Here is a 14,493-nt window from a genome sequence, read left to right as displayed (position 1 = left end):
GAGGGATCCCAGGCCCTCCTGCCCTCGACGCAAACCCCCCTCCCCCCAACGATTGCCCCCCCCAAGAACCTCCGACCGCCCCCCCAGCTGACCCGCGACCCCCCTGGCCGACCCCCACGACACCCCCACCCCCCTTCCCCGTACCTTTCTGTAGTTGGCCGGACAGACGGGAGCCAAACCCGCCTGTCCGGCAGGCAGCCAACGACGGAATGAAGCCGGATTGGCCCATCCGTCCCAAAGCTCCGCCTACTGGTGGGGCCTAAGGCGCCTGGGCCAATCAGAATAGATTTAAAGTTGTTAGTTTCCTGTCTCGGCCAAAGGGAAGGAATTCCATAATGTGGGGGCAACTACCAAGTAAATAGTCTTGCGTGTTGTATCATAGAACAACTGAAGGGACAGCAAGAAGATATTGTTGAGAAGAACGGAGTGATTGCTGAGATTCATATGGAATCAACAAGTCTGTCTATAAATGAGGGAATGTGACTAGCATATCTTCCTCTCCTTCCTTTCCAACAAGCTCAGAATATTTCCCTCTAGCACAGAAGGTGGGCAGCCTCGGGGCCAAATTCAGCCCACCATTGAATTTTATGTGGTCCTCAATCCCATGGGAAGGGTACACAAAAACTATCATTAGCCAGAGTTTTGATTAATTACTATATTTCACAAATATTTTCAGAATAGCCTTATCTAGCAGTTTGTTTTTATTGTTTTAAATTAAATTTTTAGATATTTATCATAGGTCTATGTAGCTCTGTTCATTTTTGGTTCTAACATTATATTACATGGACTGTTAGGGATAACGGCATTAATTTGGCCCTTTTATATAATGATTAGGGTTCCTTCTTTAAAAATCATCAATACTAGACGTCTTACTATCTTTTCGGTGACAGCTCCTCAATCCTGGAATGATCTTCCAACATATATAAGAGAAGAAAAGAATCTAGACAAATTTAAGAGTAAGCTTAAAAGTTTCCTTTTTAATGATGCTTTTAGCGATTAATGATCTTTTACTATCATATTTTTAGTAATTTTCCCCCCCCCCATGTTATTACCTTTTTTTTTTTTTTTTTTTTAATATGCATTGTAACCATTAATGAACTTCCCTTTTGTTTCTAAACAATGTCCAATAATCTATGTTTATTTTAACATTGTGATTTGTGTTTGTAACAGTATTTATTTATATAATATTTTACCTATGTTTTATAACTACGTGTTTTATTTTGTACATCGCCTTGAATTTTGATATGGCGATTAATCAAACTATTTAATAAACTTGGATAAACTTGGATTACCTTCCCCTATTGCTCCCACTCCTTCTCTAGGTGTTGGTCTTGTTCCTCAATTATTATTTTCTGGAAAGTACTTTGCCACCATATTTTCAAAAGTATAAGGTTTTACAGTTTAAGCCACACCTGATCTTTTGTTTGGTCATTTTGATATCTATGTGCTACTTTTTTGGCAAAGAAAAAAAATATTGTTGAATTTGGCTGTCATCTGAAGCTCCTTCTTTAGCACAGAAATTTCAGATTTCGTTGATGCTGGATCGCCAAGGAGTAAAGGCCTTGGACCTGAGCAAAAGGATTCTGTTCCAACAGATGTGGGATCCATTTTGGAATACAGGGAGTCCTTGGATTAAGAACAGGTTCTGTTTTTTAAACTGTTCTTAAGTATTCTTCCCACCTTCTCCACCTCCTTGAGGCCCCTCTTGCATCCCTTTCCATCCATCCCACTGTTCCCTCTCTACCACATCCATCATTACTCCCTTTCATCTCTCTTCCCTATGCATCTCTACCTCACTTCTCTCCCTCCCTATGCCCACCAATTCTCCTCTTTCTTCATCTCTCCATGTACACCATCTCTTTCCCTCTCACTCAGACCACAATTTTCCTTTTCTATTCCATCCCCCTCCTCAGCATCTTTCCCTCACTCCTTCCATTCTTCCATCCCATGGCCCAATTTCATGCTTCCCTCCCTCCTTCCTTCGATCATTTGTCCAAAGTTTTTGCCTCCCTCCCACTGGTGTTTTACCTTCTAGCCAGCTCCCTCCTCCTTCCAACCACAGTCATTTCTCTTCACAAAGCTGCAGGCAAAATGTCTCTGAGCCTTTAATAGCCGAGTAGAGATGATTCTAAAACTTGAAATGTTTGGGGTTTTTAACAAGAGTTCCTCCTCCCCTTAGTTGAATATCGTCCCTAATCATTTTTATTTTTGAATAATTAATTTTTGCTTTGTTTTAAGAGTTTCGTTTATGAAATTTGTGTCTGTTTCTCTTTTTTAAAATTCTTTATTCATTTTTTAATCTTACAAGTGTACAACCATTTAAAATTAAATATATCACTTGAATTTCTTTCTAGTATAACATCAAATAAATAAATTTATTCCCTTTCTACCCACCCTTTCCATTAGCATTTAATCAAAAATATACAAATATAAATATTCTTTTCTTTTTGATTAAACCTACAGTAAACTTTAATTCACCCTCCTCCCCCCATTTGCAAATATACTTTCAATAGAAAATGGTATCTACTCATTATAGTAAGTTGTCAATGGCCCCCAGATCTTTTTAAATTTATTATAATTCCCTTTTTGAATAGCAATTATGCTTTCCATTTTATAAATGTGACATAACGAATTCCACCAGAAGGTATAATTTAATCTACTGCGGTTTTTCCAATTACTTGTGATATTTTGAATGGCGACCCCAGTCATAATCAATAAAAGTTTATTGTTGTTTGATGAAATCTGACTCTTTGTTCTCATTGATGTACCGAATAGAATCATATCATATGATAATGCTATATGATTCTCATAAACAATTTGGGACCAAATTGATTTCCATAAGGCCATGGTAAAGGGACAATCGAATAATAAATGATCTAGAGTCCCTGCTTCAAGTTTACAATGCCAGCATCTATTAGACTTAGCTGTCTAACTTTTGTAATCGAACTGGGGTCCAAAATGCTCTATGCAACAAAAAGAACCAAGTTTGTCTCATAGATGCAGAAACTGTACACCTCATTCTCCAAGACCAAAATCATGGCCATTGAGACGCAGAAATTTGATACTTAATCTCAATGCTCCAAATGTCTTTGAGGCCAGTCTGTTTTTTTATTTATAAATCCTGTTATCAATTTTTATCCCAGGACAAGCAGGCATGATATTCTCACATGTGGGTGACGTCATCTACGGAGCCCCGATGCGGAAGCATTTTCAAGCAAACTTGATTGAAGATTTAAGTTTGCTCTGCTGCTCCACGCATGCGTGCCTTCCTGCTCCACTAGGGGGTGCATCCCCTCGTGGTCTCCAGTTCAAAATTTTCCGCGAGCCTAGAAGCCGTGTTTTTCAGGCTCTGCCCCAACTGCCTTCTAGCACCGCGATTTTTTCTTGTTTTTTCACGATTAAGTCGCTGTGCGCGAATTCCTTACCTTTTTACTTGATTCCTGCTTCGTTTTCAACGACCCGGAGGCTCCGGGTCCCCGTGGCCGCGTGGCTAATCGAGCCGCGGCTACTTTCGATTTAATGTCCCGGCCTTTGACCGGCTTTAAAAAGTGCACCCGGTGCGAGCGGCTCCTTTCTCTCACAGATCCGCATCGCCGGTGCATCCTCTGTCTGGGGGCGACTCATCCAACCGACTCCTGCCCCCAGTGCGCTATTTTCCAAAACCGGGCCCTCCGCCGAAGAAAAGCCCGCATGGCGGATCTCTTCACCCCGGACCAACCCTCCACCTCGGCCTCGAGGTCGGCCCCGGCCTTGACCTCGGCCCCGGATACCTCGGCATCGCCTCGGGACTCGACCCCGAAGTCCTCGGGACAACAGAAAGCCTCGGCTCCGGGTAAGTCCCCTCTTCCCTCTTCAGGTTCTGTAACAACGAAGAAGCCAGCCTCGGGGACAACGGCGACGCATGGCGGAAGCCCCATGCTTACAGCCCCGTCTAAGCCCTCCAAGCCTTCGGGCCGTGCCTCCACCACACGGGAATACTCTGATACGAGGTCGCCCCCGGTGGAGCGCACCGAGGCAGTGGACATGCCTTCGATGCTGTCCGTGCCCGTCTTCCAGGACCTACTCCGAGCGATGATCACGTCGGAGCTGTCCACTGCAATGGCCCAGTTTCAATCGGCCTCGACCTCGGATGTGCCAGACCAGCCTGAGCCTCACACCGAACAACCTTGAGGAAAGGTGCGCAATCCTCGCCGCATCCCATCCTCCTCGGACTCCTCGCCGAGACGCCCGAGACGCTCCCCCTCCGCGGACCGCCGAGGGGCAAAACATCGGGCTAGAACGACAGAAACCTCGAACCGCCGTACCTCCAAGAAGGCCCGAGGTTCACCAACCCTACGAGGCCGTTCTCCCACACCTCGTACAGGACCACTAAGGGTGGCTGAGTTATCACTCTCCAACCCGCGCATCCTCCGAACTCCCCCTCGGACGTATTCTCCGAGGGAGTCCGGATCGAGGTCACCAATCCGACATCGATCGGTACCCCTAACCCCGGCATCGTCTCCGAGGGGCTCCTCGAGACGCCGAAGATCGACAACCCCGGAACACTCTCACAGTGCTTCCCCAGCCTCGGAGCATGGATCAGAGCATGAACCTCGATACTCGAGGGAAGCCTCCTTATCCTTCTCCACCCGACGAAGGTCTCGTTCCCTGACCCCGCACAGGGCCCCGGGGACATCTCGCCCATCCTTCACTCGCTTTGTCCAAGACATGGGCCACGCATTGGACTTAGACCTCCAGTCCGACTCCAGATACTCGAAGGAGTACCTGGCGGAGCTGGATATGCCATCACTGCCCAGAGAGTCCCTTCGCTTACCACCTAACCCGGTACTCCAACAGGCCTTCTTCAGGAACCTGGAGACCCCCTACATGGTCACGGCCGTACCCTCCAAAATGGAGGCCAAGTACCGCACAGTACCTTACCCGGGATTCGAGCAACCACAGCTCTCCCACCAATCGCTGCTAGTGGAATCCTCCTTGAAAAAGGCTCACCCGCCCCGGGTCTCAGCAGCGGTCCCCCCAGGCCGAGAAGGCCGAACCCTGGACAAGTTCGGCAGGAGACTATACCAAAACGCAATGATGGCCTCTAGGGTGCAAAGCTACACTTTCACCTTCACATCATACCTCAAACACCTCATTGGACTATTGAGAGCCTTTGAGACTGACTTACCGGCCTCCCGGCAGGGAACGTTCGACCTGCTCTTAGAGTCCCTCTCCAACCTGTGCCTTCATCTATTCCACGCGGCCTACGATGGCTTCGAACTCTCCTCCAGAGAAGCAGCCTTCGCTATCGCCATGCGCCGACTAGCTTGGCTGCGCCTGGTCGACATGGACCCCAACTTACAGGACCGGTTGGCTAACCTCCCCTGCGTGGGAAAGGAATTGTTCGATGACACTATTGAGGCGGCGACAAAACGCCTCTCCGAACATGAACGCTCGTTTGCCTCCCTTGTCCGGCAAAAGCCCAAACCGCCAGCGCCCAGGCCATACAGGGCCCCTCCGCGCCGCTACCCACAAAAGTCCACCCCTGCTTTCTCGCGGCCCCCACCCAGACGTCCGCAAGCCCATCACAGGGCCATGCCCAAGTCTCAACCGCCCGCGACCACCAAACCATCCCCGTCCTTTTGACGGGACACGCGGAAGGGGGCGGGCCCCCTCCGCCATAGTCCCAGGCCGCCTTCCCATCGGAGGTCGACTCAAAGCCTTTTACCCTCGCTGGGAACAACTCACGTCGGACGCATGGGTCCTTGGCGTGATCTCATCAGGGTACTCTCTCAACTTTCGGGCCATTCCCCCGGACAATCCCCCAAGGAATTGCCCTCCCAACCGGACTCAGCTACCTCTACTCCTCTCCAAAGCTCGAGACCTGCTTCGCCTGAGAGCAGTGGAGAAGGTCCCCCCCGACCAACGGGGGAAGGGCTTCTACTCCCGTTACTTCCTGGTACCGAAAAAAACGGGAGACCTACGCCCAATACTAGACTTGAGACGCCTCAACAAATTCCTGGTACGGGAAAAGTTTCGGATGCTCTCACTACCAACACTCTACCCCCTGATCGACGAGGGCGACTGGCTCTGCTCCCTCGATCTCAAGGAGGCGTACACACATGTCCCAGTGCACCCCGCTCACCGCAAGTTTTTGCGTTTCCAAGTAGGGGACTGGCACCTACAATACCGAGTCCTCCCCTTCGGACTAGCATCATCACCTCGGGTCTCCACCAAGTGCCTCGTGGTGGTAGCAGCAACCTTAAGTTCCCAGGGCCTCCAGGTATTCCCCTACCTGGACGACTGGCTAATCAAAGCCCCGTCCAAGGAAGGGGTTATCTCAGCGACCCAACAGACTATTACCTACCTACAAAGTCTGGGGTTCGAAATAAACTTCCCAAAATCTCAACTACGCCCCTCGCAGTCCCTACAGTTCATCGGGGCCACGCTGGACACGGTTCGCCTCCGTTCCTTCCTCCCCCCTCCGCGCCTGGAGGCGTTAGTAAGTCTGAGCCGAAGGATCTCTTGGCTGACCTCAGTATCAGCTCGACAGATGATGACCCTCCTGGGCCACATGGCCTCCACCGTCCATGTCACACCCTTCGCCCGCCTCCATCTGAGAATCCCTCAATGGACCCTGGCGTCTCAATGGCGTCAAGACCGGGACCCGATCGACCACTCCGTGACAGTGACTCCTTCATTGCAACGATCGCTCCGCTGGTGGGCCGACTCTTCAAATCTTTCCAAAGGTTTGCTCTTCCTCACCCCTCCCCACAGCAAGGTACTCACCACGGACTCGTCGGAGTACGCTTGGGGAGCCCACCTGGAAGGCCTACGCACCCAAGGAATGTGGTCAGCACAAGACCGTCGCTGCCACATCAACGTGCTAGAACTTCGGGCTATCTACCTCGCAGCTGTAGCCTTCCAACATCTGCTCCGCGACCGAGTGGTTCTCATCCGAACCGACAACCAAGTAGCGATGTACTACGTAAACAAACAAGGGGGCACAGGGTCTTGGCCCCTTTGTCGGGAAGCCCTGCGCCTCTGGAAATGGGCAATCTCCAACAACACCTTCCTTCGGGCGGTGTACATACAAGGAGAACAAAACTGCCTGGCGGACAGACTCAGCCGCCTCCTCCAGCCACACGAGTGGTCACTACACTCTCAGGCCCTACGAGGAGTGTTCGAACGGTGGGGGACGCCTCAAATAGACCTGTTCGCGTCCCCTCACAATCACAAGCTGCCTCTCTTCTGCTCCCGGATATATTCCCCGGACCGGCTCGAGGCCGACGCCTTCCTCCTCGACTGGGAGGGAAGGTTCCTGTACGCGTTCCCGCCGTTTCCTCTAATACTGCGGACGCTTGTCCACCTGAAAACAGTACAAGCCACCCTGATCCTGATTGCCCCTCGCTGGCCACGCCAGCCGTGGTTTTCCCTTCTACTTCAACTCAGTGTCAGAGATCCACTGCCTCTGCCTCTGTTTCCCTCTCTACTGTCACAGGGTCAGGGTTCACTGTTACATCCCAATCTTCAATCTCTTCATCTGAATGCTTGGTTTCTCTCCCCCTGACTGCTCTCCCCGTGTCTCAATCAGTCAAGGAGATATTGGAGGCCTCTAGAAAAACCTCGACGAGAACCTGCTACTCCCAAAAGTGGACCAGATTCTCAACCTGGTGCTCCTCCCACAGCCAGGACCCGGCGTCGGTCCCCGTCCCCCTGGTCCTTGACTATCTACTTCAACTATCTCATTCCGGCCTAAAGACCAACTCCATTCGAGTACACCTCAGTGCGATTGCGGCCTTTCATCAGCCCCTGGAAGGGAAAGCCCTCTCGCTCCATCCCCTAGTCACTCGCTTCATGAAGGGTCTGCTGAACGTCCACCCCCCTCTCAAACCTCCCCCGGTGGTTTGGGACCTTAACGTGGTTCTGGCTCAACTAATGAAACCTCCATTTGAGCCCCTAGACAAATGCCATCCAAAATTCCTCACTTGGAAGGTAATTTTCCTACTCACGCTCACGTCCGCACGGCGGGTTAGTGAGCTACAAGCTCTGGTAGCAGACCCACCCTTCACGGTATTCCATCACGACAAGGTGGTACTCCGCACCCATCCAAAGTTCCTACCTAAAGTAGTGTCTGATTTCCATCTCAATCAGTCCATTGTCTTACCTGTGTTTTTTCCCAAGCCCCACTCTCACTCCGGAGAAGTGGCGCTCCACACTCTTAACTGCAAAAGAGCGTTGGCCTTTTACCTCCAACGCACTCAGCCACACCGGAAAGTCCCACAACTGTTTTTGTCCTTCGACCCAAACCGGTTAGGTCACCCAGTTTCCAAACGCACCTTGTCCAACTGGTTGGCCGATTGCATCTCCTTTTGCTACGCTCAGGCTGGTCTCGCGCTGCATGGTCGAGTAACGGGACACAAAGTCCGAGCGATGGCAGCCTCCGTAGCCTTCCTCAGGTCCACACCTATTGAGGAAATCTGCAAGGCTGCCACGTGGTCTTCGGTTCATACCTTCACCTCCCACTACTGTCTGGACTCCCTGTCCAGAAGCGATGGCCGATTCGGCCAATCGGTGTTGCGAAATCTATTTGCTTAAATTGCCAACTTCCCTCCATCCCTCTTCAGTAAGCTTGGAGGTCACCCACATGTGAGAATATCATGCCTGCTTGTCCTGGGATAAAGCACAGTTACTTACCGTAACAGGTGTTATCCAGGGACAGCAGGCATATATTCTCACAACCCGCCCACCTCCCCGAGGTTGGCTTCTTGGCTAGTTAAGTGAACTGGAGACCACGAGGGGATGCACCCCCTAGTGGAGCAGGAAGGCACGCATGCGTGAAGCAGCAGAGCAAACTTAAATCTTCAATCAAGTTTGCTTGAAAATGCTTCCGCATCGGGGCTCCGTAGATGACGTCACCCACATGTGAGAATATATGCCTGCTGTCCCTGGATAACACCTGTTACGGTAAGTAACTGTGCTATACCACTGTGCGGCTTGGTGTTCCAAGAAGTCCTCCTGAAAGCATAAGAATTCCAGATTATATTGATTATTAAGATTCTTCCATTCAGGGAACCCCTCCTGAATAGCCTGCTTCAGTTGTAACCATTTAAAACTTTGAGTTTTATTAAGACCATATTTTTGCTGCAACTGTGAAAAACCTGCAATAATCCAATGCTTCCAGACGACTTTAAATTCGCCAATTTGAATCTTGGAGTTAAGCCATATAGATTGATTTGTTGATTTTTTTATTGGGTTAGGTGTTAAATTACTGACATATCGTAATGTTTTCTACGTATCCATTAATATTCTATTATCTTTATACTAGTCTTTAAGCCTGTTACATTAACAGGTGCTAGAGTAGATGTCTGTCTGTCCGGTGGGGGGGGGGTTTCTTTGTCTATCTCTCTCCTTGCACGTTGCCTGTCTGTCATTTTTTCTGTCTGTGTCTCTCCCTATGTCCTTAGTGCCCTCAGTTCCTCCTTCCCATGTCCTTAGTACCTCTTCCTATGTCCTTAGTGCCCCCAGTGCCTCCTTCCCATGTTCTTAGTGCCCCCAGTGCCTCCTTCCCATGTTCTTAGTGCCCCCAGTGCCTCTGTACTGCGTCCTTAGTGCCCCAGTGCCAGCGTACTGTGTCCTTAATGCCCCCAGTGCCTCCTTCCTATGTCCTTAGTGCCCCCAGTGCCTCCGTCCTGTGTCCTTAGTGCCCCCAGTGCCTCTGTCCTGCTTAGTGCCCTCAGTGCATCCTAAGTCCTTAGCGTCCTCAGTGCCCATTTCTATGTCCTTAGTGCCCCCAGTGCCTTCTTATGTCCTCATCATTATCTTCTAGACTTTGTCCCACCCCCACCCCCGTTGCCAGCCTACCTGCCTCCCATCCCCCTGAGCAGCATGTTTCCATTAACCCCTCCCCCCCAATGCCAGCCTGCCTGCCTGCCTCCCATCCCCCTGAGCAGCATGTTTTTAACCCCCATCCTCCCACCGACCCTACCCAGCACACCACAAACCCCCGTTGACCCTCCCAGCCGACCCTCCCACCGCTACACGGCCAACAAACCTCGCAGCTCCAGCAGCATCCTAGGCACAGTAAACACGCTGCTTAGGCTCTTCAACTGGCCTAATTTCTTCTGCTGCGTCTCTGATGATGTCATCAGTTACGCGGCAGAGGAAATTAGGCCATTAGAAGAGCCGAAGCAGCGTGTTTTGTGGGCCTGGGACGCTGCTGGAGCTGCGAGGTTTGTCGGCCATGTAGCGGTGGGAGGGTCAACGGGGGTTTCTGGTGTGGCAGGTAGGGTCGGCGGGGGAGGGGGAAGTCACGGCTTGTTAGTGGTGTGCCGGGTAGGGTGGCAGCGGGGGGGGGGGTTGGAAGAGAGGGAGTCGCGTTGTGTTACCTGGCCGGTCCTTCGCGCGCATGCGCACTCTGCCAGCCACATCCCAACAGATCAGATCTCGGGGAACACGGGATAAGAGTGCGCATGCACGCTTAGCATATTATTATTATAGATATTCTAGGCATCTTAATACTGAGAACATCACATAAGTGTAAAGGGAACATGAGTCGCCATTCCAAATATAACCAATCTGGGACATTTTCCATGTGCTCTGGGAGGACCCAATACATACCCTGGCGTAAAATATAGGCTTGATGATACCTATAAAAATTTGGGAAATTTACCCCACCCTCCCTAATTGATTTTTGTAGAGATACTAAAGCAATTCTAGGCCTTTTACCCAGCCAAATAAATTTTGTAAGAATACCATTTAACTTTTTATAAAAGAACCCATGAAAAAAAACTGGTATCATACTCATTTGATAACAAACCATAGGCAATATCATCATTTTAATAGTTTGAACTCTCCACCACCAAGAAAGATGCAAAGGATTCCATTGCTCACACATTTCTGTTGCTTTCTTTAATAAAAAAAATTTTAATTTTCTTTTACCGTGTCTTCAAGTGTATTTTTAATCCAAATACCTAAATATTTTAATCCATCTTCCTTTCATACAAAGGAAAAAGAGTCAAATAGTCCTTTAGTACAATGCACATTAAGAGGCAGAATTTCTGTTTTGTTCCAATTTATCTTGTATCCTGAAAATTTTCCAAATTTCTCTATTAACTCAAGCAAGCATGGAATGGAAGTTTCTGGATTCCTCAAATAAAGCAGTATATCATCTGCATAGGCAGAGAATTTATATTCCCAGTCTGTACGATGAATACCCTGTATCCCCTTTGCTTGTTGAAAAGCTAATAAGGGTTCTAATACAATATCAAAAAGCAAAGGAGATAGTGGACAGCCTTGTCTAACCCACCTCCGCAAAATAAAACGCTCTGATAAATTATTATTAATATACAATCTTGCATATGGGGAGTTATAGACCTTAAATCTGACTTGGGTGTTTTGCTTTGTATTCTTAAGTTTGCTATTTTTGAGGTCTTTGCAGACAGTAAAATACCTTTTTATTGGAACAGTGTAGTAACTTTCTCAAGAGTTACCATAGAAGAGCTGAGCAGATTTCATTTGTTAAAAATAATTCTTGGGTTTTTATTCTTTCTAATTTTCAGAACAAGTTTGTCAAGAGGAAAGGCTTCCCGATTGCACATCAGTTCCTACAATGAACTGTCGGTCAGAAGTGCTGGAAGTATCGGTGGAGGGTCGGCAGATTGAGGAAGCAGTGCTTGCTTTGCTTCATACCATCCTCTTCCACCGGAGCACTGGGAAATTCCACTACAAGAAGGAAGGGACCTATTCCATTGGAACAGTGGGAATGCAAGACATAGATTGTGACTTCATCGAGTTCACTTATGTTAGAGCGTCGTCTGAGGAACTTGACAAGACTTTAAAAAAGGCTGTGGGAGATTTCAAGGTAAAGTAGTTTCCAATCTGTGTAAACGGGTTATGAGACACGTTAAAAAGCTTCATGTGTAGATATGCTTGTGAAGTAAACAGAATGTAAATAAAATGGGAAAGAACTATGAAAGCACTTCATTTGGGAGCCTTATCCTGCCACATGTCTTATTCTGTATTTATCAAAACATAATAAAAATGTAGCAGATGTAATGGCATCCAGCAATAAGAAATGCTTTTTAGCTGTTTAGACAAGCTATAATGACCAGCTTAAATTCATAAGCCAAATATTACATACTAGTCTTTAAGCCCGTTAGATTAACGGGTGCTAGAACATATGTGTGTGTGTCTGTCTTTTTTTCTCTCTCTCTCCTTAGCCGCTTTCTTTCTTTCTGCCTTTCTTTTTCCTTGGCTGTCCATCACCACCCCTTGCCTGCTCCCCCTGTCCATTTTCCCTTCCTTTTACCTCCACTGTGTCCACCACCACCCCTTCACTGCTCTCCTTATGCAGCAGCAGCCCTTCTCCCTTTGTTTTACCTCCCCCCTGTCCAGCAGCACCTCTTTCCTTCTCCCCCTGTCCAACATTAGTCCTCCGTTATTTTTTCTTCACCTCCCCTGTCCATCAGCATCTCTTTCCTTCTCCCCCTGTCCAGCAGTAGGCATCCCTTCCTTTTTTATCCTCCCTCCTCCTTCTTATCCCTATGATACTCTTACCTTGCTCTGCCCCTGATCAGAGGTTCCCGACAGCTGCCCAGTTGCACCCATTGGAAAAGTTCCCACTGCCGCATCCCGCACCCCTCCTGACGCGGCTCCCGCTGTCCTTTCTGTCTGTCTCTGTCCCTGGCCCCCTTTGCCTGTCTGTCTTTCTGTGTATCTCCCTGACCCTGTGTCTTTCTTCTTTCCTTTCTGTCTCCCTTCCTCCCTCTGTCTGTCTGTCCAAAGCAGCATTCCATCCCCCTCCCCCCACACCAGTTCCCTGTGCACCTGCCCCTGTGTCTTTCTTATTTTCTTTGTGTTTCCCTTCCTCTCTCTGTCTGTCCAAAGCAGCATTCCATCCCCCTCCATTTCCCTCCCCCCACACCAGTTCCCTGAGCACCTGCCCCTGTGTATTTCTTATTTTCTTTGTGTTTCCCTTCCTCTCTCTGTCTGTCTGTCCGTCCAAAGCAGCATTCCCTTCCCCTCCATTTCCCTCCCCCCCCCACCAGTTCCCTGTGCAGCAGCATTAGCGTTTCCTCTACCCGCCCCTGTCCCTTCCCCTTCCCGCGGGCCGGACTACAAAGGTGGTGATTCCAGCAGCGCTTTTATCAGTCTCCACACGCTGCTTCGGGCCCTTCTGCCCTGATTTACTCTGGCACGTCCCTGATGACATCATCAGAGACGCGGCAGAGCAAATCAGGGCAGTAGAAGGGCCCGAAGCAGCGTGTGGAGACTGATGTACACGCTGCTTGAATCGCCATTCGGACCCGCGGGAAGAGAAGGGGGTGGGCGGCAAAGGAGAAACGGAGATCGGCGGCGGCGACAGGAGAAACGGATAACGTCGTCTGGCTGCGGTCCGGCTTGTGGAGGCGATCGGGTGGTGACGTATTCGCGCGCATGCGCACTCCTTCGGCCACAGACCTACAGCGCACGGAACACGAAAATAGGACTGCGCATGCGCGAGTTAGCCTTTTATTATATAGGATAAGGAGGCTGAATTTGCATTGAATAATCTGTCAAATGTTTCCCTCTACTAAGAATGTTATAATGCCCCTATAGCGCTCCATGGTGCGACCTCACCTAGAGTATTGCCTTCAGTACTGGTCTCCATGGCTCAAGAAAGATATATATTTTTTTTCTGTCACAGCCCCATAGACATGGAATTCCCACCCACTTTATTTAAGAGAGGAGAAAAACCTCGATAAATTCAAAAGTCAACTTAAGAGTTTTCTTTTTAAAGACGCTTTCAATTCTTAATTGAAATGCCAATTACTCTTTACAACTCCCTTTCATTTCAGTCAGCTATAAATAAATATTTTGTTTCCCCATCCATTCTATGTTTTTACCCTATTGTCCCCTCCTTTCCTATTTTAAATTGTATTTCTTCCCCCTCTATCCCAATGGTTCCTGTCTATATTTGTCCTGTTTTTTAAAATGATTTTTTAAAATGATTTTTAGAGTTTTATTATATTACTGTTAATTTTATCATGTATTTTCTGTAAATGTAAATCGCTTAGTAGCTACGATAGGCGATTAATCAAATAATGAATAAAACTTGAAAACTTGAAACTTGATATACAGTACTCCCCCGAAATTCGCAGGAGTTCCATTCAAGGAACACCTGTGAATCTTGAAAAACCGCGAATACGGTTTTTCATGGGGGTGATTGAAGAGGCAGGACAGAGCAGCCGGAGCACCAGCAAGTGAAGGAAATCACTCGCTGTATGCTCCTACCGCCTCTTCCTGCACTAAAGTTGGGCCTTACCAATCAGGAGCTTCTTTGACACGCAGCTCCTGATTGATAAGGCCCGACTTTAGTGTAGGACTTTAGTGCTCCGGCTGATCTCTAATGTCTCTCCAGCTGTCCTCTTCTGGTTGGCGGTCAGAAAATACCGCTAATGACTGGGACTGCGAACCACCGACCGCGAATGACCAGGGGAACACTGTAGCGGCACTTGAAAAGGTTCAGAGAAA

At 48.7% G+C, this 14,493-nt stretch overlaps 1 protein-coding gene across 6 annotated transcripts in view; it reads left to right on the top strand.

Annotated features, from left to right (window-relative positions):
• Positions 1-14,493, top strand: part of LOC117356575 (autophagy-related protein 101) — a 56,149-nt gene that overhangs the window by 36,792 nt on the left and 4,864 nt on the right. For all 6 annotated transcript variants that reach the window (XM_033935962.1, XM_033935963.1, XM_033935959.1 and 3 more), the window contains exon 2: positions 11,541-11,842. In XM_033935962.1, coding sequence (XP_033791853.1) covers positions 11,591-11,842 — 252 coding nt within the window. In that variant the 5' untranslated portion in view covers positions 11,541-11,590. The remainder of the gene's footprint in view (positions 1-11,540; positions 11,843-14,493) is intronic.

The sequence above is a fragment of the Geotrypetes seraphini genome, chromosome 3 (genome assembly GCF_902459505.1).
Source record: "Geotrypetes seraphini chromosome 3, aGeoSer1.1, whole genome shotgun sequence".
NCBI classification, from domain to species: Eukaryota; Metazoa; Chordata; class Amphibia; order Gymnophiona; family Dermophiidae; genus Geotrypetes; species Geotrypetes seraphini.
The sequence above is the reverse complement of the archived record's forward strand: the minus strand, read 5'-3'. Positions and strand labels throughout refer to the sequence as shown.